This window comes from Poromitra crassiceps, assembly GCF_964638095.1.
Source record: "Poromitra crassiceps genome assembly, chromosome: 8".
NCBI lineage: Eukaryota > Metazoa > Chordata > Actinopteri > Beryciformes > Melamphaidae > Poromitra > Poromitra crassiceps.
In genome coordinates, this window is record NC_139629.1 from 44,837,414 (window position 1) to 44,865,192 (window position 27,779).

The following is a 27,779-nucleotide window of genomic DNA, read 5'->3' on the forward strand; positions in this document are numbered from 1 at the left end:
ATGTATGTCACAGGTAGAAATACATTTGAAACAATGGAACATACAGGAGATTAACACGTTGTATGGTCATATATTTGCTCAAAGATTATGATATATCTATGTGGACAGGAAACAGCGGATATTTGCATTTCTAACTGCATTTGATAGAAAATTGAAATATAATATATAGCCTATGGGCATGTCGGACATCTCGTAAACTGTTATCAAGGCGTGGACCAATATGAGAGTGCTGTCTTGTAAACAGCTGGCAAGTCTGTTTTAATTGAGGTTTCGATGATTGATTGGCACTCACCTGTGGTGACGTCAGCATCACAGAGAGGGTCCCTGCAAAACAGAAGAGGAAGTGAGTGAGTGAGAAAATGTGTGACAGAGTGGAGCGGAGGACGCCGCACTGAACCAACAGACTGGACAGCCGCTTCTGGACAACTGCCGCCGCACTGCGCTCTGATTTCAGCTCAGAAAGCTGTTAATGAAGGCATCTCCAACAGGTAAGGCTACTTGTTCTAATCATCACAGTGCGGAGTGGAGTGTGGGTGTCGTGTCACTTCGCTGTTATGAACCGTGGGAATGTGAGGCAGACATTTTCCCCCTCCTCCCTAATCCGTCTTTCAAGCAGTGAAGTTATTGGAAAATGAAGACTGCGGTGGAAATCTGGTGGGGAATAGGACCTATATACGGTAGTTGAACAACTTCTTAATGTGAGTATTATGGCACGAGGAACTACATTTTGAAGCTCAACACGGCAAATTGATTGAGATTAAAGTTATTGTGGGAGTAAGTTGCCATTATAATTACATGTTATAATAGTGTGGCCGCCTACCTGCTTCTGTAAAAGCGACTTTTTACTCGCTGTGTTTTTTGTATGCACAATTTAGCTACCACACAGCTAATAGCCTAACATGCAGGGCCAGTTAAAAGCATTCAGTAAGTATGAACATGCGTTTGTTGAATTCGTATTCTGGGTGTAGTTTCTGCGGAGCGTTTTGCTGGAGCAGGTCTTCTGTGTGGGCAAGTGTGCAGCGTTGTTGTGTGGGAGGCAGCAATGAGTCACGGGTTGGTTCGTTCCCTTGATAGGAGCTTGACTGGTCGCACTCTTGAGGGGGAATGGGATCGGATCACGAGTTCTTCTCAGATGGGGAGAGATCTGGGAACCCCACTGTAGGCAGGGATAGCGGAACGCATCTGAACTTGGGGGGGCCGGGGGGCGTGTCGGGGGGGCGTGTCCCCCCGTCGGGGGGGCGCGTCCCCCCGAATCTCGGCAGCGCCGAAGAAAATTTTATGTTTTTTGGACTTTTATCCATATTTAGAAGAATATTTAATTTTAAATTAACATTAGGATTATACTGTTGTGATGTCATTATTCAGTATCTTCTCCTTTTCTATTATTAGTATTAGTATTAATATTAAATACTGAGTATCTCATGAAAAACTATTAATATTGCATCTTTTGTGTTTCGCTCCGTCTCACAGCAGGCCCGGCTCCAGAACCAAATTACAGAGGGGGCCTGCCCCTAGCTTGGGGGGGCCAAGGGGGGTCCGGGGGGATTCTCCCCCGGAAGAAGATTTTGTACATTTTAAAGTAAAATTCGTCAAACTGGTGCATTTGAGAGCAAAAGGAAGAGGCTAAATCTATGAGGAACTACACACATCTCTAATGTGTTGTGACTTTACAAATAGGCCTAAACAATTAATATTAAATGTATTTACACATTGTGCACAAATTGCATTCATTGTGACAAATTTACAATAGTTAATTAATATCCAGCCAGAATCATTGCAAATGGAGGTTCAAAGTAACAGTTAGCAATAGCATTCAGTTAATCAATGCCTAATGACAGCCAGATTCCGTTTTAAACTTTAAAACAGAAAAACGGAAAAACGTTTTTAGCACACACAAAAAAAAAAAAAAAAAAATTGAATGGGGGGGCCAGTTTAGGGAATGGGGGGCCCGGCCCGGTCAGGCCCCCCTCCAACGCCGGGCCTGTCTCACAGCATTGTAACATTGTAGTGCAGCCAGAAAGGAAAACTACTGTAAACATTTGAACCACATTTCTTGTTTAGAACCTATAGCTAGCAACATCGCCATCTCCTGAAAAACATTAATATTGCACCTTTCTTGTGGCTACATCACAGCATCTACTGAAAAACATTTATAGTGGATCTGACTTGTTTAGTTCACTTTAGATTCACATCACATCTGAAAAACAACCAGTCGAGTGTAATAAGTAAATGAGGTTTAATTGTAAAAAAAAAAAAAAAAAAAAAAAAAATCTAAAAAAAAAAAAAAAAAAAAAAAATTTTTTTTTTTTTTTGGGGGGAACTGAAAAGTACCCGGGCCGCGGCCCGGGTGGCCCGGGCGGTTCCGCGATCCCTGACTGTAGGTCACTGCTGGCATTTGTGGGTCATTGAAACAAAAACACTCACACCCCCTTTGCTTTTCCTTGTATCCCCATTGAAGGTGCTAGTTGTATAGATGATCTTAAGCAGACAGACTCCTGGTTGTCTCCTGTTCATGCATGTCATGTGTTTTTGTCATGTCATCTTCAGACTCCTTCCATGCTGTAGATGCTGAAGAGCTGAGTGGACCAGGCCGAGGTCACAGGCGGGGAGGCCATGTCCCATAGACAGTCAGACAGCAGCATGGGCGACCAAGCCCCTCTCCTTCTGGACAGCCGCTTCCCAGACCTCCAGATAACTGTGACAGACAATCATTTCGGCCAATCGCAGCGCTCCCCCAGCCCCCAGCCCCACACATCAATGACCCAGCCAGATACAGAGTCAGCGGCTGGGCTGCTGTTGGTGCCTCAGCAGGTGGTGTTGAGCACCCGGAGTCCCGCGTCGCTGAAGCTGGGCAGCCAGCAGCTCATCCCCAAGAATCTGGCCATGAGCAGCCGGCCCAAGCACCACCACCAGCGCCACCACACCACAGTGGTGAGCTTCCCTGTGGCGCGGGAGAGCAGCGGGGCCCGGAGCCGTCACTCCACCGCGGGGCCCGACGTGTCCTGGGAGGATTACGACAGCGATGGGGAGGGCTTGGCTTGGAGGAACCGCAGGAACAAGTCGTACAGAGCGGCTGTGACCAGCATGGACTTTGAGGCGGCCATGGAGGGGAGGGGACGATCGGCCGCCGCCACGCTCAAACCCGTCAGCGAGGACCGAGCCCCCAGTCCGAGTCCGGCCCGCAGCCCCGGAGGCAAGAAGGTACAGGGTCCTGTTGTCCTCAGTCCATTTACCGTCAAGTAAAAGGAATTGGACAGGTAGTCCAGGCTAAATTCAAGTTGAATAGGCCATTTACTTTTCAGGCCTAGTACAAGATTCTAATGACAAAGTGAGTGTTGGATGGGTGTTGAATTATTAAAAGAACGACAGAAGTAGATAGAGATGGGAGTGCTGCATTGGGTCAATGAACCAGAGTTTGTAGAGTATAAATCAGAGTTTGTTAGATAATAAAAAAATCAAGGATGGGGCAAAAATATGAACGGAGATTTAAAAAAAAAACTTTGAGTGTCCAGAGTGTGAAGGAGGTCCACAGGTGTAGGCTGCAGCCAGGAGAAAGGCATCCGAGGCACTCTGAAGTAGTTCTTACAAATCCTTTAATACAGCAGGGATAAGACCAATGTGCTTCAACTCACAAAGTCTTCATCAGGGTATACAGTAAATGCAATCACGTACAGGTGCTGGATTTAAAGCCTACAAAGAGGTCATGTGATGTGGTGGAGTCACATGGGTGAGATGTTACCTATTTAAAGGGACCACCCAGTAGAGAAGATGAGCAAATGTAACAGTTACACACACACAATAAAAACAAACAAGGAAAAGACAATAGAATAAATCTTTTATCTGAAAAGGAATGGGCTGGGGTGAGCTCAGATAAGTGAACTGTCACATTCAAATATAGCCAAATCACACTTTCAATAAGAATATATATACATGTGTGTGTGTGTATAGATATAGATATAGATATAGATATGTTAGAATGAATGCTAGGTCGTACTATACAAAAGCATCATAGTAATAGGTGAGTCACACAATACATGCATGAATCATACAATACAATGATAAGAAAGAAAGAAAAGTGTTAGAGAAAGTTTTAAAGGAAGGGAGAGAAGTCATTGTCCTCAGTTAGACCAGGAAAGACCGTGGCTCTGAGCGTCTTGATCCAAAAAGTCTCACGTTTAAGAAGGTGCTTGAGTCTGTCCCCTCTTCTTTACATTTTTGGGGGTGACCTCTAAGGCCATGACCATCAAAGTGTCACGACTGGTGTGGTGTTAGCTGGTGTGGCCTACAGTCTTGTAGTGCTGAGCCATGGGGGTAGTTGGTCCTGATGGCGGACTTGTGTTGAGCCAATCTCTCCCTCAGCTTGCATTTTGTGCGGCCAATGTAGAAGCCACACACACATTCAAGTCTGTAAACCACAAATGTAGTAGCCTATTACAATTTGCAAAACTTCTACATTGAAAAGTCCTAGTCCTATTATACAGTCCATGCCTGTGACTGAAGACATCCACAAATGTATGGTCTCTCTTCATGTTGTTGCAATGACTGCATGAGGCACACCTGAAGGTGCCAGTAGGTTTGGGGAACCAGGTGGTGGCTTTGGGGGCTGGTTGGTGTCTCCTCACCAGGCTGTCTCTCGGTGTTGGTGACCTTCTGAAAGAAAAGGCAGGAGGCTCCGGGATGCTGCTACAGAGGGAGGGGTCGCTGAGTAAGATGTCCCAGTTCTTAGTGACGATGTGCCTAATGTCATAGGCCATGTTGCTGTACTGTGTAGTCAAACAGATTCTAGATGGCTGTTGTTCACGGGGTCTCTTGTTCAAAAGTTGCTTTCTGTCCCAAGGATAGAGCTCTGGTGAGAGCTGGATTGAGAATATTTTTTATTGTAATCCCTCTGTGCAAATCTAGAATACATATCATTGGCTTTGTGTTCAAAGTCACTCTGTGTCACAAATCCTCCGAAAGCCTCCGACACTGGCCATATGGTATATCCATGGTGATCAGTGTTGGGGGTACTGTAACTCATTACAAAAGTAACATATTACATGTAATTACTTTTAGCAGTAACTCAGTAATGTAACTTATTACTTATAGGATTTCAGTAATATTATACCAGTTACTTTGTCAAAACTCAAGTTACAAATTGAGTTAATAAAAAAAATAAATCAAAGCACATATTTCAAAAAGATACAATCATTTCCTAATCTAACTGTGTTTTTATGCAAATAACCACTATAAATGACAATAACAAAGGAAAAGTATAACATTTAGAATTTTGGATTGTTTACAGTACCTACTGACTTCAAGGCGGTTGAAATTATTTTTCGGGATGGTTCCGGGGCAGCGATGTCATTCTGCTGCTGCTGTTCTTTTGGTAAAAGTAATGCAAAAGTAGTGTAATAAATAAGTAACGAGTTACTCTACACAGACAGTAATATTGTAAATTAACTTATTACTTTCAAATGAAGGTAACTAGTAATATGTAGTATATTACATTTTGAAAGTAACTTGCCCAACGCTGATGGTGACCAGATAAGCGTTATAGTAGTAGATAGTTTTTTTAGCACGTGTGGTGTCTTGGAGGTATGCTTTGAGGGAACTGGTGAGTGGTTTGATGAAGAAATCAATATATTTGGATGCTGGAAAGGCATTGGTGTTGTAAGTGGGAGCGTAGGAAAAGACCTTTGGACAGTATACAGTCAGTAGAGAGGGGTGTACCTGAGATACTGATCACTGTCTCATGGTTTGGGGACCCATATTGGTCCCGCGGTCATAGCTGGTGGTCTTGTGTGCGTCCTACTCCTTGGTCGGCCGTGTCCTGGGAGGATTACGACAGCGACGGCCAGGGAGGGCTTCGCTCTGAGGAGGAACCGCAGGAACAAGTCGTACAGAGCGACTGAGACCAGCCTGGACATTGAGGGCATGGCAGCGAGGGCACGAGCGGCCGCCACGCTCAAACGCACCGGTGCGTTTAAGCAATCCCCCGGAAGCGAGGTACAGGGTCCTGTTGTCCTCTGTCCATTACTATAAAGTCTGAACTCGCAGTAAAGGAAAAAGAATTGGACAGGTAGTCCAGGCTAAATTCAAGTTGAATAGGCCATTCATTTTTCAGGCCTAGTACAAGATGATAATGACAAAGGCTGAGTTTCCCAACAAAGAAGCTTCTTAAGAGTTAAGAAGCTTCTTAAGGAGTTAAGAAGCTTCTTAAGGAGTTAAGAAGGCTCCAAAGAAGTGTTTCCCAAACGCCTTCTTAACAGTCGAGAAAAATAAAAAAAATAGAAGGCTCTTAAGAAGCATCTTAACTGGAGCGGCTCACTTGATGGCACTCTGAGCCCAGCAGTGGGCCACGACTCAGTGGTTGAGAAACACTGTTAACACCTAATCATGGTCATGTTAAACTTTATTAAACATTATTTATTTCAGACATGGACTGCAGTTCAAATTGCTTTATATACACAGCATACAACAAAACAGAGAAACACTACAGAATTTAAGCGACCTTGGGTTCTGTGAAAGGTGCTATATAAATCCACAACATTATAAAAGGAATCCATTCTGATTAGAGGAATATAGCCTACGGTAAAACATTTAAAACACAAGTAACCATACATACAGGGAAGATTTTCAAGTGTTCCCTAATTTTAAACACTAAAGGGTACATGAAAGAAAGGAAAAAGGGAAAAACACAAGAGGAACAGTGGACACAAGTATCTCCTTTTGCCTGACGCGGCTGGATCTGCCAGTGTTTTGTCATTAAGAAGGTGTTAAGAAGGCTCCAGACCCTTCTTACAAAACCTTCTTAACGAAAGATCATCTTAGCGCTAAGAAGCTTTTGGGAAACGCAGCCTTCTTAACAGAGGATAATTGGAAGATAATTTTAGGCTAAGAAGCAATCGGGAAACGCGTTGGCTTCGTTGGCTTCTTACGGGAGCCTTAAGAAGGGTCAAAGAAGCTTCTTAGCGCTAAGAAGCTTTTGGGAAACGCATGCCTTCGTAAAGAAGCAATTGGGAAACGCGTTTGCTTCTTAAGGGGGCCTTAAGAAGGGTTGAATTAGCTTCTTAGCGCAAAGAAGCTTTTGGGAAACCCAGCCAAAGTGAGTGTTGGATGGGGTGTTGAATTATAAAAAAAAAAAGAGAGAACTTTTCTCTCTAAAAAAGCAGCCATATCAAGCAATAGATTGTCCTTTATTTGTAGTCTCCACATGCATTGAAAAACTGATTTAGCTCTGTGTCGTATGTATCTCTGTGTCGTATGTATCTCTGTGTGACTTCCATATGATTTAGCTCTGTGTCGTATGTATCTCTGTGTCGTATGTGTCTCTGTATGACTTCCATATGATTTAGCTCTGTGTCGTATGTATCTCTGTGTCGTATGTATCTCTGTGTTGTATGTGTGTCTGTATGACTTACATATGATTTAGCTCTGTGTTGTATGTATCTCTGTGTCATATGTGTCTCTGTGTCGTATGTATCTCTGTGTCGTATGTGTCTCTGTATGACTTCCATATGATTTAGCTCTGTGTTGTATGTATCTCTGTGTCGTATGTATCTCTGTGTTGTATGTATCTCTGTGTCGTATGTATCTCTGTGTCGTATGTATCTCTGTGTTGTATGTATCTCTGTGTCGTATGTATCTCTGTGTTGTATGTATCTCTGTGTTGTATGTATCTCTGTGTTGTATGTATCTCTGTGTTGTATGTATCTCTGTGTCGTATGTATCTCTGTGTTGTATGTATCTCTGTGTTGTATGTATCTCTGTGTCGTATGTATCTCTGTGTCGTATGTATCTCTGTGTCGTATGTATCTCTGTCGTATGTGTCTCTGTATGACTTCCATATGATTTAGCTCTGTGTTGTATGTATCTCTGTGTCGTATGTGTCTCTGTATGACTTCCATATGATTTAGCTCTGTGTCGTATGTATCTCTGTGTCGTAAGTATCTCTGTATGACTTCCATATGATTTAGCTCTGTGTCGTATGTATCTCTGTGTCGTATGTATCTCTGTGTGACTTCCATATGATTTAGCTCTGTGTTGTATGTATCTCTGTGTCGTATGTGTCTCTGTATGACTTCCATATGATTTAGCTCTGTGTCGTATGTATCTCTGTGTCGTATGTGTCTCTGTATGACTTACATATGATTTAGCTCTGTGTCATATGTATCTCTGTGTCATATGTATCTCTGTGTCGTATGTATCTCTGTGTTGTATCTATCTCTGTGTCGTATGTATCTCTGTGTTGTATGTATCTCTGTGTCATATGTATCTCTGTGTCATATGTATCTCTGTGTTGTATGTATCTCTGTGTCGTATGTATCTCTGTGTTGTATGTATCTCTGTGTCATATGTATCTCTGTGTCATATGTATCTCTGTGTTGTATGTATCTCTGTGTCGTATGTATCTCTGTGTTGTATGTATCTCTGTGTCGTATGTGTCTCTGTGTCATATGTATCTCTGTGTTGTATGTATCTCTGTGTCGTATGTGTCTCTGTGTCGTATGTATCTCTGTGTCGTATGTGTCTCTGTGTTGTATGTATCTCTGTGTCGTATGTATCTCTGTGTCGTATGTGTCTCTGTGTCATATGTATCTCTGTGTTGTATGTATCTCTGTGTCGTATGTATCTCTGTGTTGTATGTATCTCTGTGTCGTATGTGTCTCTGTGTCATATGTATCTCTGTGTTGTATGTATCTCTGTGTCGTATGTATCTCTGTGTTGTATGTATCTCTGTGTTGTATGTATGTATCTCTGTGTTGTATATATCTCTGTGTCGTATGTGTCTCTGTGTCATATGTATCTCTGTGTTGTATGTATCTCTGTGTCGTATGTATCTCTGTGTCGTATGTATCTCTGTGTTGTATGTATCTCTGTGTCGTATGTGTCTCTGTGTCATATGTATCTCTGTGTTGTATGTATCTCTGTGTCGTATGTATCTCTGTGTTGTATGTATCTCTGTGTCATATGTATCTCTGTGTTGTATGTGTCTCTGTGTCATATGTATCTCTGTGTCGTATGTGTCTCTGTGTCTTATGTGTCTCTGTAGGACTTCCATATGAGAGAGCACCAGAACTCTGCTTGATCCCAAATATCATATCCCAAATATCTGAACGATTTGGGGGAAAATATCTAATTGCAATTTTTCTGACATAATTGCAATTTGATTTTTGCAATATCTATTTTTTGTTAAATCAGGCTTCAGTTACAAGCTGATGAATAAATGAAGTCTGTGAGCAGAGGAGCCTGTTACGCCCAGTTGATAACCCACATGGCTTGGTCTCTCACATACAGTAGCTTCGTAGGTCAGAGTCAGCAGAAGCCCATGGAGGTGACTTCTGTCAAATTCTCCTTGAGTCATAGTCAACCCCTATGGCATGTTTCCACCACTGTTTCTTATCTTCCAGACAGAATGGCGGTGTTGAGGAAGTCCACGTAACCACTCATACTGTCGACTATTACTAGAAAATACATGAAAATCCAGCATTTAGGGAGGAAAAGAGGCCGTTCTAGAGAGAATTCAGGAGCAGGGGAAGAGAGGGAGAAAACTACAAATGGAGTGTGTGTGGAGGCCCATGCATTCCACAGTGATAAAGTCAGGCTGTGCTGCTGTCTCCCCTCTAGAGAACCCTGGGGAGAAAGAGGAACCAGAAGCATGGCGGATCCTTCAAAGATGGTATGTGCACTGTGTGTCACTGTGTCCACTTCCCTACATTTTGCTCATGGGAATACAAATGACTTGGGAAAGAACTGCAACGTTTGTCTTCATCTTCTTCAAAACGTCAGAGCTTCTCTGTGTCGGCAATTGCCTGTATCTGCCTGTATCTGCAAGCGAATTGCTTGCAGCAGCATTAGCCTGTGTGAGTGGAGGAGGAGAGTATGAATTGGGATTGATATGCGGATGGATGACAGAGAGTCGCTATTTCCTATTGCAGAGATGATGCAGCTGCAGCAGAGGAGCAAACAGGAAATCATTCACTCTGTGCAGGATTTCTCTGAACGTCAGAGTGTTAGGTCCTGAATTTTGAGATTTTTAATGTCCTGTACTTTCCCATGGCTAATGTGTTGATTTTTTTTTCAGTGACAGTTAGCCAAGTGTTGATTGGAGTGTTGTTTGTCCACTCATAGAGCTGGGATGATGCTGGGGTGGCTGTTCAAAACAATCTAAAAGTGTTAAATAAATTAACTCTGGATGTGGGTGGATGTGTATGTATGTAATTACTGGCTTATAGTATTGATTTTTACCCTCATAAGACAAAGACAAATGAACACTGATGATTGTACTGTGTAGTGGCCCATGAGATAAGTTTATGTCCCGAAGGAGTGTTGTGCAAGTGTGGTCAGCTGATGACCGAGAAAAATGTGTTTTTGATTTCCCCTACTGTCTGATAAGATAGCTGATCAAATACATGATACCTACTTGCCTGCTGCACATGTTAGACAGACACCTTTGGGCATTGTGGGGATTGCACCTGTGACCTTTCCCTTACACAGCGCTCTACCAGCCTCCCCAATAATGACACTGCTCCAGGCACAACTGTGCTTTTCAACCCAACTGAAACTCAGCTCTGTTCCAGAGCCCAGACTGATGCATTCTCACCTCCTACGCTTCAATTCCCAATGTGACCTGTGTTATTATGTTGACACATTTCAACAGTGGTTATTATATTTGTTACAGAATACCCATAAGTACTTCTCTCAGCAAATGTGACCGATTTATGTTTGAATAATAACAGAAGCCTGCATAATATAGCAGGAGAAATATTTCAGATTAGTCCCATATTATAAATACCTTTTGATAGTCTCATATTATCAATACCTTTGATAGAAATCTGGTATTTCCAGAAAGTAAATGTCTGAACGTCTTTCAGGGATTTGCAGTGTATTTTTTGCAGTGTATTCTCAGTCGTTTGTCTTGGTCCCAGCAGACTCATGAAAGTACAAAACCATCTGAATTTGAAGTAATGTTTGCTGATGTCGATGCGGTCCTCCTCAGCTACGCCGCACCTCTACCAGGAGATCCGTGAGCGAGGGCTGCACTCCACCAACCAGGACGAGCTGCTGGACGACTTTGTGGTGGTGGAACTTCCTGCGGAGGACCAGGGCATCGTGGTGAAGAGCTACCGGCCAGCACAGCTCACCTGGAGCCAGCTGCCACAGGTAAACCTATTCACCTTATGTAGAAGAGACAGTCTGGCGTGAGAGACTAACAGGAAGTGTAAACACAATCGGAAGTTCTGATTGTGTTTACACTTCCTGTGACTCATAAACCTAGTCTGACTAATTACGTGAGTCAAACTAGGTTTGACCAGGTGAGTCAGATTAGTTTGAGCAGGTAAAACGGCTGTAGCTCAGGAGGTAGAGCGGGTCGTCCACTAATCGCTTTGGATAAAAGAGATCGGTGGTTCGATTCCCACCGCCTCCAGGCTGCATGTCGAAGTGTCCTTGGGCAAGATACTGAACCCCAAATTGCTCCCGACGGTGTGCCAGCACCCTGCGTGGCAGCCTGCCACCATCGGTGTGTGAATGGGTGAATGTACCTACTGATTGTAAAGCGCTTTGGATAAAAGCGCTATATAAATGCAGGCCATTTACCATTTAAAACAGCAGGCGTTTTGAAAAGGAAGTCGTGACACAATGGGTCAAGTGGGCAGGGCTACATAAGGTGAATTATTCTATAAATTATAGAATGAATGGGGACAAAATTATGAAATGGGTATGTAAAAACTGAAGCCCTTTGAGGGTTTGGGCCTGTACTGATTGTGTGTGTGAAGTGTACAGTCACATGCAAGAGCCTAACTTTGCTTTTTGCTCGTGTTTTTGCAAAGGTGAAGAACTCCGACATCCTGACAAGGATCACACCTGAAGCGAGGAAGAGACAAGAGGTCAGTGTGTGTGCAAACTGCAGAATGCGATAGATATTGTGCTTTTGGAAATGTTTTTGTAGTTCTGTGGATATAACTGGTTATATTCCAGCCCAGGCCTAAAACTTAAATGGTAAACATCAGGTTGTGGTGTCAGTCCCTCAGAATCAAAGAGCAAGCATTTTGCACCGATGGAGAAATCCATTGTCGAAGAGAAAGCGACGAATCTGTCCTCCAACAGCAGCCTCAATATACCCAGAATGCAATGCAACCACATGTTCTGCACGATGGTGTGATCGTCATCGTCATGATCAGATATGATCATCAACATATATAACCTACAGCTGAACAATGACACTATAAACCTGTTTATACTTATGTCCATACAGCCACCTTTACACTATAAACCTGTTTATTATATGTATGTCCATACACCTACCTTTGAGCAACAAAGGAACAAGTTCAAACCTGCTTTCTGTCAGTTGCTGAAAGTCATTCAGGGAAATCACTAACTGAAGTACAAGTAGATGAGGCTGATTGAGGAGTGGGTACAACAACAAAAAGTCTATTTGATCCCAAAAGAAGTCCTGTAATGCACGGATCATCACAAATTGATAAGAGTGTAAGAGTATCTGAGGGTGATGGTTCCTTTAATGAGTCATGTTAGCAGTCTAAGCTCCTGTGTCAATAGCAAAGGTCCACCCTGTGCGCTCTAGTCTTCACACTATACAGCGCCCTGAATAAAGACACACCCTGCTAATGTAATCAAGGCCGGTCCCTTTCCTGCAAAGGGGCGTGGCTAACTCTTTTGTATCTTTAGCTGGCTCATAGGTGTACTTCTAGTGCTTAACCACTACACTGCAAAATGGTGCAGCAGCTGTCCAAAGATGGGCTATGAACGCATGTGGGTGAAGCTTGGGACAAGCTGGATCAATTAACAACTGAGAAGTACTGCTGTTCCACCGGACATGCTGTAATGTCAGGGATTTGAGGTGCCCCATGGGGGTTTCCTTCATATAGCACCACCTACTGGCAACACAAAAAAGCAATTTTTCCCGTGAACCGTTCATCCAATCGACTTCAAACTTGGGAAGTGCAGTGCCCAATTTTGGACACGCGCATTGTTATAGCACCACCTAAGGCAACACCCAACTAAGGTGTGCCAACTGTGCTAACTGCCATCGCAGCTACGTTCCTGAGAGATGCTGCAGAAGTTATTGCCCCCTATGTCACACATCATCATCCTCCTCCTCTATAAAAGGGAGTAAGTGGGCTCTGTGTCCGTTTCAATTTTTGTCCCATTTTTGATGGTCACTCGAGCAATTGTGATGTCACTGATGATGTCACAATGTCTATGACATCATCGGTGATGTCACTCGAGCACTCGATGCAAAGTTGAGCAATTGTGCGTGTGCCAGTAGAGCAGGCGAGGCCACGCAACAGCCGTTGAACATCACAGATTGATATCTAACAGTGTAAAAGCATCTGAGGCTGGATGTTTGGTTTTAAAGTTGAGGCTGAAATGAAGGATGTAAATGTGAACCGCTCCTTCACATTCGATCTGTGTACATGTGACTACAGGCCATCTTTGAGATCATCACGTCGGAGCACTCGTACCTACACAGTCTGGCTATCCTGGTGCGCCACTTCCAGAGCAGCGACGCCTTGAGGAAGACCATGACGAAGACCGAGCACCATCACCTCTTCTCCAACATCGCCGTCATCCACGGAGTCAGCAAACGGTCGGCACACTGTGTGTGTGTGTGTGTGTGTTTGTGTGTGTGTGTGCGTGCATGCGCGTGGGCGTGTAAGACGCAGGAGGGAGTGGTCTTTCAAGTGGAAATAGGCTGATTTAAAGTTTCAGCGAGAGCATTTCTTTGTCTTAGCATGTCTCCAGTATCCTGTGGGCTCCCTCAGCATGTTGGAACACGCTGGACAAACTGGTTCTGCTGCCTGCTTGGTTTGAGGTTTTGAGGTATTCACTGGCTTTGAGATGATAATGTCTTCTGCTCTGTGTCAATCAGTCATAGCTTCCTGGGTTGGGCTGGTGTTTGGGTGTCATTTTACCAACAAACAAAGTGTTTAGAAAAAAAATGCCCGCTTCCACACAGCTAGAAGTCAAAATCATGTACATCCTATTATTATCCACCTTATTTTTTTATAGGCATCATGGCCGCTAGAAATAAGGTGGATAAGACTAAAACAGTCTTTTGAATTTAAAACCGTAGTCAAAGCAGTTCAGCCTACACAGTATGCCCTCTCACAGCCTTGAATGCATTGGTTTTGATCTCGCTCAGGTAACATGCCTGTGGGAGGAAGAAGAGTCCTCTCACTCCCTTGCTGTTCTCTCTCTCTCTCTTCCTCTTTGTCTCTCTCTTCCTCTCCCACTCCAGGTTTTTTGAGGACCTTGAGCGGCGTCACCAGGACAACGTAGAGATCCGGGATATCAGCGATATTGTGCAGAACCACGCTGCACACCACTTTGAGCCCTACATCGTCTACTGCTCTAACGAGACCTTCCAGCAGAGGACGCTGCAGACGCTGCTGTGAGTAGCAGACAAGGGCTGCAGATTGCTAAGATGCAGTTGATTCTCTGCAGTAAAAGACAGCAGAATTTATCTCCCCTCTGTCTGTCTCTGTCTTAGAGGCAGTAACACTGCATTTAAACTCTGTCTCTGTCTTAGATGCAGTAACACTGCATTTATAGTCTGTCTCTGTCTTAGAGGCAGTAACACTGCGTTTATAGTCTGTCTCTGACTGTCTTAGAGGCAGTAACACTGTTTAAAGTCTGTCTCTGTCTTAGAGGCAGTAACACTGCGTTTAAAGTCTGTCTCTGTCTTAGAGGCAGTAACACTGCATTTATAGTCTGTCTCTGTCTTAGATCCAGTAACACTGCGTTTAAAGTCTGTCTGTCTTAGAGGCAGTAACACTGCATTTATAGTCTGTCTCTGTCTTAGATCCACACTGCGTTTAAAGTCTGTCTCTGTCTTAGATCCAGTAACACTGCGTTTAAAGTCTGTCTCTGTCTTAGAGGCAGTAACACTGTTTAAAGTCTGTCTCTGTCTTAGAGGCAGTAACACTGCATTTATAGTCTGTCTCTGTCTTAGATCCAGTAACACTGTTTAAAGTCTGTGTCTCTGTCTTAGATCCAGTAACACTGCGTTTAAAGTCTGTCTCTGTCTTAGATCCAGTAACACTGTGTTTAAAGTCTGTCTCTGTCTTAGATCCAGTAACACTGCATTTGAAGTCTGTCTCTGTCTTAGATCCAGTAATACTGCGTTTAAAGTCTGTCTCTGTCTTAGATCCAGTAATACTGCGTTTAAAGTCTGTCTCTGTCTTAGATCCAGTAATACTGCGTTTAAAGTCTGTCTCTGTCTTAGATCCAGTAATACTGCGTTTAAAGTCTGTCTCTGTCTTAGATCCAGTAACACTGCGTTTAAAGTCTGTCTCTGTCTTAGATCCAGTAATACTGCGTTTAAAGTCTGTCTCTGTCTTAGATCCAGTAACACTGCGTTTAAAGTCTGTCTCTGTCTTATATCCAGTAACACTGCATTTAAAGTTGGTCTCTGTCTTAGATCCAGTAACACTGAATTTAAAGAGGCGCTGAAGCAGATCGAAGCGAGCAGTGAATGCAGAGGCCTTCCTATGATCTCCTTCCTCATCCTCCCCATGCAGCGGGTCACCAGACTACCTCTTCTGCTGGATGTCAGTCTCAAGCCTTCTTCTCCTAGATGAATGCTTCTCAATCTTTTTGGCTTGTGACCCCCAATAATAATAATAATAATGAAGTGATACCTTTTCATGACAGTGTGTTGCAGGAATAAACTTGGAAAGTGCTGAACTTTCCCACTAAATTATCCTTTCCCCCCATTCTTGTGTATTTTACTTGATTGGAAAATTGGGAGAAGCTGAAAAATACACAAGAATAAAGCATTTATCACAAATATTAATTAAAAAGATAATAATTAAGTTGTATAATTGAAATATATTTTTTCTAATTATATACAGTAAATGTGTTTTTATGGTTGAAACCATAAAATAATCTCTCTAGCCCTCTGGGGAGTCATGACCATCAGTTTGAGAACCACTTTTACTTTTTGTATTACTGTCAATGTGTGTCCATTTTGATTGACTGACTGACTGACTGACTGACTGACCGACGACCCGCATGACAATTTTTTGCCTGTTATTCTAATATAACCATGGACTCAGTAGTTGTGGTTTATGACTTTCATGTTATTCCCTTTTCCCAATCTCTACTCCTTTTCGAAATCTAATATGAGATTCCCCATAGATGAATTCCCAAATGCCATAGAATTCACCATCCGTTCACCACACATTGCAGCCAGTCATTTTGAATCCTCTTGGATAGTCTGATGTGATTGTCAGATTCAGATGGATGTCTAAGAGCATGGGGCCCACGGGCCAAGTTTGGCCACCCCCTGTTTGTTTTGGCCCACCAGGGATTTGACAAGGGGAAAAAAATCCTCTAATATGACTGTGTTTTGGAGGCTGTGTGGGCTCATTTTTAAAGCTAGCGTGATGCTTCTTATTTTATTTTTATTTTATTTAACCTTTATTTAACCAGGCAAGTCATTAAGAACAAATTCTTATTTACAATGGCGACCTGACAAAAGGCAAGCCTCTTGAGGGAGAGGGGTAGGGACTAAAAGAAAGAAAAGAAAAAAAACATTTAAAAGGACAACAGCACATATCCAACACATCCATTCGTTTACAGGTATTGAGTGACAGGAGACATTACATAAGAAACATTATACAATCTAGCACACACGCAACAGCTAGCAGACCAACATCGAATGAAACTACCATATGAAACTAGAAGACCGTCTGTGCAACCGTCTAAGACTTAGAGGGTTGCACAGACAACTGTTTGGACTACAGAAGTGAGTAAAAGGTACTTTGAGAGCGTCAAATCTGTTTCCTCCTCACAGACCATCTGCCAGAAGACTCCAGACACGACAGCAGAGTACTTTTCTGCAGTCTGGGCCCTACATGCCATCAGCAAGGTAGGGAGGCTGACTCGGACCAACACATACAACCATGGTGATCCTCGTTCAAGTTAGGTGGCTCATAACCTACTTCTTCTCAAATGTACACCCCCTGACCCCCTCTGGTCAATGATCTATTGTCAGACCAGTAGAAGTGTCTTACGACTTGTAGGGAATCTGATATAGTAGTACCACTAGCAGATCTCAGGAAAATAGCAGCCAAGACAATTTCTCTTTAGGTCTGTGTTTCACAAGTCAAAAAGTGAATAAAGATGAGTGTTGCCATGGTCTTGATGATGTTGATGATGATCTTAACAGTTGGTCGCTAGCTGCAATGATGGGGCGAGGAGGATGGAGAGGACAGAGCAGATGTACACCATCCAGAAGCAGATGGATTTTGGTAAGATCAAGGTAAGGTATTGCTGCACACACACACACCTTCCATAAAGATTACGCTTTTTACATTAGCAATGGATGTAGATATGCGTTGGATGGAATACATTAGAAGTTGGAAACTACCCCCCCCCCCTCCTCCTGTTTGTTACTGCCCACTACAGAAACATTTCTACATGAGCTGTATACATTGCCGTACCCCTCTTAATACAGACTGCACATTATCTTGATTGGTGACGCCTGTGTCCCCAGCCGTTTCCTTTGGTGTCGGCGTCTCGGTGGCTGAGGAAGCGTGGAGAGCTGGCCATCTCCCCCGAGGAGCTCAGCATCTGGAGGGCTTTCAGCCACAGGAGCTACTACCTGTTCCTCTTCAACGACGTGCTCATCGTCACCAAGAAGAAGAAGTCAGTTTTATTTTTTTTATTTTTTTGAAGACATTTAATTTTTGGGAATAGGGCTGCAAGATAATGACACAATTGGTCATGTCTGCGAGTGGGAAGCCGGATAAAGCATATGTCCTGGTTGCTGCTAGGCTAGGTCGCTGCACTAGCGCCGCCTCTGGTTGGTCCAACAAAATCACCATTTTTTTACAATTAAAAAGCACGTGGTTGGGTAAAGTTGTGGTTGGATCGAGCAGACAAACTTCCCGACCACAAGAAGCAGTCTTCTAGCATTTTGCTTGTAGTTTAGTAGTTATTTTCCACCCGGGTGGTGACCCTGGTGGGCGTTGAGCAGACCCAGCTGGTGGCTGGCAGGGAACATGAGAAGCAGCAGAGAGCAGGACAGAGCGAGGAGGAAGAGAGCATGGATAGGTGCATGCTTGGCATTCTTAAGTCTCACATGCAACATGTCAGACACAGCTGTGTGTATGTTTTGACTTAAGGGAGAAATCAAACTATGTCAACTAAGAAGAAGGAGTTACCCACAAGATTAGGATCACTTTCAGCTTTTGAAATTTGACCCCAGGCCACAGGTCAAGGGTCACAATAGTTAGTAAGTGCTGTTAGCAGATGCTCACGGAATGTGTACATGTGTTAACATAACAAAACACAGAGTTGGATGCAATGTGGATGCGGGGAATATGCAGTTGGCTCGTTGTTAATACAATCTCTTCACTTCCATGGTGATAGTCCAGCTGAAACGGCATTGCGAGAGTATCTCACTTCTGTATCATGACGTACTTAAAGGCACATTTCACTAACGGTCTATGTTACAAACACAATATGATGTGAATCCTGGCTGGCTCTCTGGTTCTCCCCAGGCAGACAGCCTCTTCCCGAAGAAACGAGCCATGACAACGAGAATAGAGCCATTTCTAAAATGCTGCGAGTTATAATGAGCCAATTACTTGGCCTTTGCATTAAACAAAAATATGGAGCTTTTTTCTTGGCTTATTTGTGCAGATATGAACATTTCACATGTGCCACCTTTAACTTCCATGCTGTTTGGTGCCCGGTGTGGTGCATCGGGCATGTGACGTCATGCACATAGCAGCGTGAGCTGTGATTGGTCTACTTTGGGGGGGGAGGGAGGGGGGGGGGGGGGACAGACAGAAAGACAGACAGACAGACAGACAGACAGACAAACCATGTTCTAGATGGCACGGCCACATGGTCTGTGGCAATGTACTCTATTTGCTGGAACACGCAAAATGTAAGAACACATTCTCAAAAAATAATACAAAGGTAGTCTACCTTTGTATTATTTTTTGGCATGATTAAAGGCATGTGTAAGCCGGAAGACGAAGGCTCTGATCTATCTCTTTTCATAATAAGAGCAATTGGAAGCCTCTAGTCTATTCTCAGCATTAGTCATGGCTGGCAGTCCCACTCAGCCTTGCTGTGAGGAAATGTCTATAGAGGGGCTATAGATTTGATGTGTGTGTCTGTCCAGTGAGGAGAGCTTTGTGGTGATGGACTACGCTACCCTGGAGAAGATGGAGGTGGAGGAGGCTGTGGAGGCCAAAGGAAGCTCCAACCATCTGTGTTTCAGACTGCTGATGAGCAAGAACAGCGAGGGCAGAGCGGAGCAGATCACCCTGGTGGCCGAGTCCAGGTACTGCTGCTCTCAGCCCCGTGCTCATGTTTTCATGATTAAGATTAGCTTCACAAACTTTAAAATACTGCTTACATGTATGTCAATAAATCAGTATTAATATTTATATATATATATATATATATATATATATATATATATATTTACTCTCTAAATGGGGACGATTTGCATGAGTCTGTTTACTTTGATAGTCTTAAGTACATTTTGCTGCCAATACTTGTACTTTTAAGATTTTGAATGCAGGACTTATATTTGCAATGGATCTTGTATTACTGCAAAGAATCATGTTATGAATAAAGAAGAAAACATGTGCCCATCCAAAACACTTCCTAATATAGGTGCTGGATCAACAACCAAAAGTATAGCGAGAAAGGTAGAATCCACACTGTATTGATAAGCTCCCAATAGTTTTGCCATTAAACTTATCGAGAGCTATGAAGTGTGCCGATTCGACCTCTTTCTCTCTCTAAAGACAGTCTTGTTGATATTTATTGATTACAGTATATGCTGTCTGGGAAAGTGTCCACAATGTGATTTATTTACTTGTATGCTTTGTAGTCTAGCTCCATCTACTGACGGAACTCTTCCATGCACTTTGTTAAGATTCAAAACAAAATGGACATAATTTTCCCCTGTATGATCAGATGGACACTGTGTTTAGAGTCACATGGATCTAATCCTGTTGTTTTGTCTTGGTTGCTCAGGGTGGACCGGGCTCGCTGGGTCAGCGCCCTCACAGAGCACAAGCAGGCAGGTGTCGTGACTAGTAAAGATGGTAAGTCTGTTTACCAAGGGCCTCATTTTTTTAAATGCTCTTTGAATTAATCTTGAACGTCATTTTCACAATGCGTGTACATCTGACTCATAAAAATGACAACTCGTGATCAATCTGTGGACCCTTCTTTTATGTATTATTAAGCACCAGGATCTGCGCCAATCTCAAATTTCTATCTTGGTCACGTTTCTATCAGAACTGAGATACAATGTTTTCCCTACTTTTCCAGACTCTTGTACAGATTCTCAGATTCTCTTGGAAAGTATCGAATCAGTTTCTCCAGATCTGTCAATGAACCAGAGCAATACATTATTTATTTTCAGAGTGCACCCCTCCTTCCCCTCTTGATCAGATTTTTAGTATTTTCTTCCTTGCTGGGGGTAATATTATTTAATTATGGAATAATACATTTGCACTGCACATTGCCAAATAAACAATTAGTTTTAACCCATTTTCCTCACTGCTGGAACCTGGCAGCAGCCGTCACAGAAGAGGATGGTGCCATGTACCCAACCAGTCCATCTTCCACTCCCCATTCTTATTTGTACAGTTGTGGTTTTGTTTTGTTGTTGGTTTGTTGGAAGCTCTTTTCTTCGACTGTAAGCTGCGTAGTGCCACCATTTTCTCTGCTCACATGCCTGCTTCACATATTTGCAGTGACATTACAGGCATAGAGTAGGGAACTGTAACGTTAATGAATAATTCTGATGTCGACTTCGACCCTCATAAAATGTTAAGATTACGCTGTCAGGTGAAAACCTTGAACCTCCTAAATATGACACTTTCCAGGTATAAGCCTCATCTTTCGATTGAGAGTGGTGACTATGCAATTCTTTTTATCAAATGGGTTTTGAAAGGTTTTATAAGCCCGGTTTTCAACCCATCAGACCATGTGCCTTAACATTTTTAATTCTCATCTGACTATAGGTATACCAAATATTCCATTTTGTTTCTAACAATTAGTCTAGTTGGTAACACATTTGTTCAGCTGTTTGTAGCTGCTTCATGTTGTTGCTCCTTTTTATGACCGTGAACCACAGTGCTTGATGTGAATGTGTTTCAGGTCTGCCACAGTCTGAGGCCACAAAAGCCTACATGCCCAAGGAGCTAGATGAGCTGGGGCTGCAGCAGGCTGAGCTGGTCTACGTCCTGGGCAAAGAGGAGGGTGAGGCAGTCTCCTGCATCACTCACAAATATCTATTTTAACATGCCATCCAATTCAGGAGTTTTTAATATCCAACTACATGCGTCTCATTTTCCATATTTAACAGCAACTATGTAGAGCTTCTGAACTGAAAGAATCTGTATTTTCTGCTTTTAAGACTGGTGCCATGGGGAGAGGATGCGGGATGGAGAGAGAGGCTGGTTCCCTGCCAGCTGTGCCACAGAGATCACCAACCCTACTGCCATGGAGAACAATGTGCAGCGTATGAAGCGCCTACGCAAAGAGACCGATGTTTGAGTGGCATTATTACAGTACATTGTACATGGCATCAAAAGAAATGGACATTGGCAGGATATAGTCCTGAAGGGTGGTGACTGCCAACTCAACTTGTACAGATTTGTCATGTCTTTTTCTTGTGTAGAAATGTTGGTCTACCTTGAACTTAATTGCTGTAGTAATTAATCTTATCAGACAATCTTTTTTTACAACGTGCTAGTGTCCACATCCACAAAGTATCAAACTTTTAAGAGCCCATTTCCTACACCGTCCCTACTCTGGTCTTTGCCTCATTCTAGGATCAGGAATGTTAACTGTTGGAATCATTACATTGTAACAGTAACTTAAAAGTTGTCATAGCACAAAGTATAGTGCTTTAAGGAGTTGGTTGATTTTGTAAAATCTTAATGAAATTACTTTTTGTGTCTATGAATATGTATGTAAGCATGTATTGTGACCGCCTATTTTTGCTGTCGCCCCATTCCCAAGACTTTGTTGAATGTCTGCTGCTCCCCAGTGTAGTTGAGTTATTCAGTGAGATTAAACAAATCCATGGTTTGTGTCAATGTAAGAACCCATATATTTGAGAGGAATAAAGCCAACAATCAGGACAGTTCTCCTTTGACTTTTATTTGAGCTTGCATTTTGTTAAAATGTTTGAATACATAAAAAGTTATTTAAAAATGTCAAACTGACCAGATATCAAATCCATTTTTTTTTCTTTAAAAACCATTTGGTGTAAAAACTTAGGACCGATTTAGAAAAACATCTGCTGTTTCCCCAAAACTTTTTGTAGCTGTCACGTAAAAATAATGGAAAAAAACAGGTCTGCATAGATTCTGCAGGCAATCGGTGGTAATCTGGTCAAACGCATGGTGCAAGCTTGTGACGATCGTCAAGTCAAATCTGTTTCTTATTGCTCAGATCTTTGATGTTTCTTCTTGTTGACAAAAAACTGTAAGACAGAAAAAGAAGGAAAATTAGGCCCGTTGCATTCAGTGTTGCGAATAGTGAAGTCATGCAGCACACCGATTGGAAATCTGCATCACTATCGCCAGATAGCAGGGAGCGAGTAAAGCCAAAAGAGACACCTCATACGGTAGGTAGCGAGACAATGGCACAGAGGACTGCACTGCCAGACAGTTTGCTTTATCAAATCCACTGCATCACCTCATGCTTTGGATCATCCATCACAGAGCCAATGAAAAGTGTGGATGGCAGACTAGGCAGCCTTTTCTCAAAAGAATCAGGCACAGCGGTTACAAATTTATGGTTTTAACTTCAGAGTATGTGATGTTGACATTTTTTTTTTTACAGTCTGCTCTGGGTTAAATTAAGAGAGCACTCCAAATTTTTCTTGTATCCAGCTCTCCTGATCATAATTTTACAGTTATTTTTTTCTTCTTCCAGAGTTGTATTTATGTCCAGATAAATTGCTGGACAAAAATGAACTTTTTGTATAATTTCCCCCATAAGATTGTGTTTATCCTGTTGCCTATTTATCCTGATATGTTCACAGCATAGGTTGAACATGTGAAATTAACTACTCATTACTGTGCCAAAAATCTAATCTGGCTTTCATGTCCCTGCATTATATATATATATAAAAAAAAAGAGAGACTACAATGGCACAGAGGCCACAGCAATTCTACAAAGAGAAAAAATAATGAGACCGAGAAATTTAAAATAACCAGAAGTGCAATTCCACAAACTCTTGTTCCATACTATATATTTTACATGAGGATGACATACAGACATCAAAATACTTTGCTACAAAAGCAAAAACATGATCATGATGGTGCAATCCACAACCAAAGCAATAAGAAAAGACAGAAAGCAAAGCACTCCTTTTACCATCTGGACTTGAAGGTCAGTAAATGAAGCGCACGCTAGCTGACAAGAGTGAGCAGAGCGGAACAGCTCAATCAACACAAGATGGACAAAGCACATTTGCAGAAGACTCACCCGACGATGGTAAGAGATGGTAGGTGCCGGTGGGCGGGCGGTTTCCTACTCAGCCCCGCCCTGCTGGGCCTCGGGAGCGGACGTTTTCGCTGCGGATGGTTCGCCTTCTGCCTTGGCCTCCTTGCCTTCCTTGCCGGGTGGTTTGTCGCCGGCCTGAGGGCGTCTGCGGCGGTAGTTGAAGTTGCGGCGGTAGCGTCGCTGGCGGGGCTCTTGGTCTTGGCCACCCTCACCGCCCTGATTCTCCTTGTTCTCCTCACCGTCCCGCACCGGTCTGGGACGTGGTGGACCTCTGGGTGGGGGCAAGCACAAAGGAGGAGAGAGTTTAAAAACATAGAGGCAATACAGCAACAGACTGGGATGCACTGCATCTCCAGCCGATTGCATGGCCAACAACTAAATCAATGTCAACTCTTGCATACATTTTTGTGCATCACAATGAATTCCAAAGTCACACGAATTTTTGTTAAATAATAAAACAGTATTTGTATGTGCGGCTGCCATTCGAGGTTAGGCTGCAATAAAGGAGAACGCAGACTTCTCTGAATCAGAGTGGCATGAATTACTTTAAGGTCAGTTTTAGTGGGAAAACTCCCAATTGGTATCAAAATCAGGTTTAAAAGTCAGTCTAGCCTATTGTGCCGTTCTCTCCCATGTTGCAGCCTGGTGTCAATGAAGCCAACATGCAAACCTTGGACTGAACCTTGGTCGGAAGCCTCTGTAGTAGTTCTGCCTCATTGGTTTGTTTCCCTGGTCTGGACCTCCCTGGTTCTCGTCACCTTCAACTCCACGCTCACCTCCGCGCTCGCCTCCACGATCACCTCGCTCACCTCGCTCACCTCGCTCACCTCTCTCACCTCCTCGCTCGCCTCCACCTCCCTGAAAGCAAACAGATCAGTCAAACAATAACTTTTGGGCGGCTCCTTACAGAGCCAAACAGGGAATTTCCACTCGGGCTCAAAATAAATGTGAAGACTCGTTACTAGAAATACTCGTAGAGCAGAGACGAGGGCCTGGGTGAGTCAATTTGCGGCATATTGGCCCCCGATACACCAAGATTTATTGTCCAAAAACCACGTGACCGTTGGAAAGGAGAGGGTTGAGAGTTGCGTATGACATCACTGGAGTGCCTGCTTCAGGATAGTAGCCCTGTGACGGCGTACCTCAGTCATCTCTCCCTGTGGTGCGTTGGTGTACGGGGGCCGGCGGCCGTAGCGTCTACGTACAAAGTATGGCGGGTAGCGCCGTCTGCCACCAGGGTATGAGGGCCTGCGCTGCTGTGGCTGCATCTCTCCCTCCGGGGCGCTCTCTGCCCCCTCGCGTCTACTCTTCTCACGGCCTTCGCTGCCTGGTTCTCCCTCGCCATCGCTCTGGTAGTTCTCTGGGTAGTCTCCGGCACGGGGTGGTCCTCTCCTGCGGGGATAGCGCCTATAGCGGTTCCTGTCAGCGGCATACTTGCTTCCCTGGACTGGAACGCCTCCTGGGCCGGTGACATTTGCCGCCTCTGCTCCCTGTACACATAATTAATATTTGTTTCTCCATTTTATTATTTATTAATTATAGGTCCCAGTGTCAAGGTCAATTAACGCAAACACTCATTTAAACCTTTGAATAAATTAAACCCATTAATAACGATGGAATTATGTCTATATGCTGCTTACCTTCTCCCCTTCAACCACATCAAATTCTACAGTTTCTCCATCTCCAACACTGCGAAGGTATTTCCTTGGGTTGTTTTTTTTTATGGCCGTCTGCAATGATACAATTACAGATATGAGATTTCACATTGGAGTTAATTTATGAATAAAACTTAAAGACTGGCTATGGTTTCTTACCTGATGTACAAAAACGTCCTCTTTTGTATCATTCCTAAACAAAAGAAGAAAATGGGTTTCAATGATATCCAGTCAGCAGGAGTCCGCTGAGCCACATTGTATCTGTCGACAGATTGTCACTAAACCAGCAAGTGTAAAGACTCATTAAGTACTGCATGTAACAAGAGCATTGTGACCGGCAGGTCTGGTCAGCTTTGTAAGCAAATCAAAGCCATAATAGGATTGGGACAGATCATGTTAGTGGCAGAGATGGGGGTGGGGTCCACCTACCTATTGATAAAACCGTATCCATTCCTGACGTTGAACCATTTGACTGTACCCAAGACTTTTGTTGCTGCAATGAGACACAAAAAAGTTTAACCAGGATTCATTCCGTTTTGATTTGCAAACCAGCTCGATCATCCTTCAGATCCCCAAGGATGATGAACAGTAAAGGAATGAACAAATGACCAGACAGATTATGAAAAACTGAGGCCAGAGATTATGTTGAAGTTATATTTAACCCCCAACTGTCACCCTTTTAATAGAGACTGATGCTTAGGAGTGTCCCATGCCAGCTGCACTTGGTCTGAGGCATGGACCAAAAGCATTACCTAGTAATGACTAACGTTACAGTAGTTCTGATCTCGCCTGGACCCAAAGCTTCCTTAACTCTGTATTTCAGCAGGTCCATTTGAGAAGAAACAATGTGTTGGAGCCAATAATGTACTGCGGGTGAGCATCACTATGGTCACTTGTGTAAACAAGAGGTGATTTGTGGGTACAACTACTGGAGACCTACTGCCCCATTTTAAGCATTGCTAGAAGTACTTGTGCGTTTACACGTGGTGGTGGTGTCGCGCCCTGAGAAGCTAGCAAGCAGGAAGCCGAGTTGGCTCGATAGCATAGCCAAGTGGCTAACTGAGTCTCAACCATGTGGTTGGATTACAGCCAGCAAGCAGAAACCGTCGTATCAAATCAGTTAGCATTTCTTGTCGCTAACCGTAACGTCAGTACAAGAAAACAACGGCCCAGATCTGTTGCCAGAATGGTGTCAACGATTCAGACAACTAAAGGGCGAAAGACACCCGAAGAATATCACGGCGGACATTTTGGGTGTCCCCACCAGCCATGTATATAGCATGCTAGGCTAGCGTCGTTAGCCAGCAGGCTACCATCGCGGTTAGTCGGCCATAATAATAGCTGTTAATCCAAGCGAAATGTGTGAACTGCTGGGACAGTTGTGTTCTGGTGAATTGATAAGACATCCTTAATAACGTTATAATAATTTAGCCGATCACACCAGCTATGTGGGTGCCGACAGTCTTGACGCAACTAAAGCACATCCCTGTGAACAAAGGGATACCCGCTAGCTAACTTTAGCTCGCTAACGACGCAGGCAATTGGTAGCCGTGTGAGCTGATTTCATATTCACGTCATGTGTGCTTCACGGTTAGAAAACGCTAGATAGCTATCCTGGCTCGCAGTATAGCTAAAATTGATTGGCTATTTAGCAAGTGATTGGTAATGCTAGCGCAGATAGACACGTCATGTCAAGGCCAGAAACAAGTTAAACTGTCGGCATGGCATTCTATGGTCGTGCTGGTTAGGCCAATGAACCGGCTAACGTTAAGGGATTAGCTTGATCTATCCTATGTGCTCCATTGGAATTACCAGTAAGAGCCGTAATGCGGATATTAAATATGTGATACTCGTAATTCTAAGCAGCACATAATATTGTCTTACAGTCTATGTGGTTGTCAACGCCATCCAACGTCCAACTGACATTTCCAATATAACGTTAACGTTGCGCTGCTAAACTGCTATGTTACCAATAATTAATTTAACGTTAATGAACCATTGTTCGGTTTTCGTTGAACACATTTTATTCAAGAATGCCAAAGTTAGCTGACGCTAGTACAACAAACATCGCGTGGTTTCAGAAAAATGTGAATGATCTTAGTTTCTGTTTCGCCTCGCTACTAGCCAACTTCAAGCAACGTAGCGTTATAGCTAACGTTAGTCGTTATGCGATTCAGGCGAGTCAGTTAACGTTAGCTAGCGGTTAATTAACGTCGTTCCGCATAACCAACGGTTGCCTAATTAACGTTAGCAAACGACGCTTGGGCGCATTGGTTTGACGGTGACCGAAGACACACACGTCAGCTAGCTAACGTTAGCTCGCTAACTTAGCGTAGTTTCAAGCAAGCTTACCGATGACCTTCTTATCCGCCGCGGAAGCTGCGGCTGTCGGGCTGGATGGGCTCTCCGCATCGGCATCGGGCTGCGGTGGTTGTTGCGTCTCGGCCTCGCTGCTCATGGTTACGGGTTGGTAATGGGCTTGTGCCGGCGGTGACTCTCTAGTATGTTTCCCGGTGCTAGATGGTAACCTGGGCCGGCGGTGGTGGGGGCTGCTGCCTTCGGGCTCTCTGCTTTCCTCTCTCCGCTCCCGTTGCCGATCGAACTGGGCAGAATAAGAAA

General features: G+C 43.5%; 2 protein-coding genes across 4 annotated transcripts; one reads left to right on the forward strand and one right to left on the reverse strand.

Annotated features, from left to right (window-relative positions):
• Positions 1-277: 277 nt before the first annotated feature.
• On the forward strand, positions 278-22,461 carry arhgef16 (Rho guanine nucleotide exchange factor (GEF) 16). Of its 2 annotated transcripts, none has more exons than XM_083642279.1 (15): positions 278-488; positions 2,548-3,201; positions 9,610-9,661; positions 10,982-11,145; positions 11,814-11,870; positions 13,431-13,591; positions 14,243-14,395; positions 15,425-15,554; positions 16,802-16,876; positions 17,177-17,269; positions 17,504-17,655; positions 19,145-19,306; positions 20,011-20,081; positions 21,145-21,246; positions 21,404-22,461. In XM_083642279.1, the coding sequence occupies exons 2-15, from the start codon at positions 2,614-2,616 to the stop codon at positions 21,541-21,543; spliced, it is 2,100 nt and encodes a 699-aa protein (XP_083498405.1). In that variant the 5' UTR covers positions 278-488; positions 2,548-2,613; the 3' UTR covers positions 21,544-22,461. The 2 variants fall into 2 exon arrangements, with proteins under 2 accessions (XP_083498405.1, XP_083498406.1); XM_083642280.1 differs by lacking the exon at positions 278-488 and adding an exon at positions 563-698.
• ybx1 (Y box binding protein 1) lies at positions 22,132-27,779 on the reverse strand. 2 transcript variants are annotated; one of them, XM_083642282.1, is made up of 8 exons: positions 27,513-27,779; positions 25,590-25,653; positions 25,320-25,353; positions 25,146-25,235; positions 24,711-24,995; positions 24,176-24,363; positions 23,488-23,776; positions 22,132-22,477 (listed from the first exon to the last, which is right to left on the reverse strand). In XM_083642282.1, the coding sequence occupies exons 1-7, from the start codon at positions 27,616-27,618 to the stop codon at positions 23,533-23,535; spliced, it is 1,011 nt and encodes a 336-aa protein (XP_083498408.1). In that variant the 5' UTR covers positions 27,619-27,779; the 3' UTR covers positions 22,132-22,477; positions 23,488-23,532. The 2 variants fall into 2 exon arrangements, with proteins under 2 accessions (XP_083498408.1, XP_083498407.1); XM_083642281.1 differs by having other exon boundaries at positions 24,188-24,363; positions 27,513-27,757.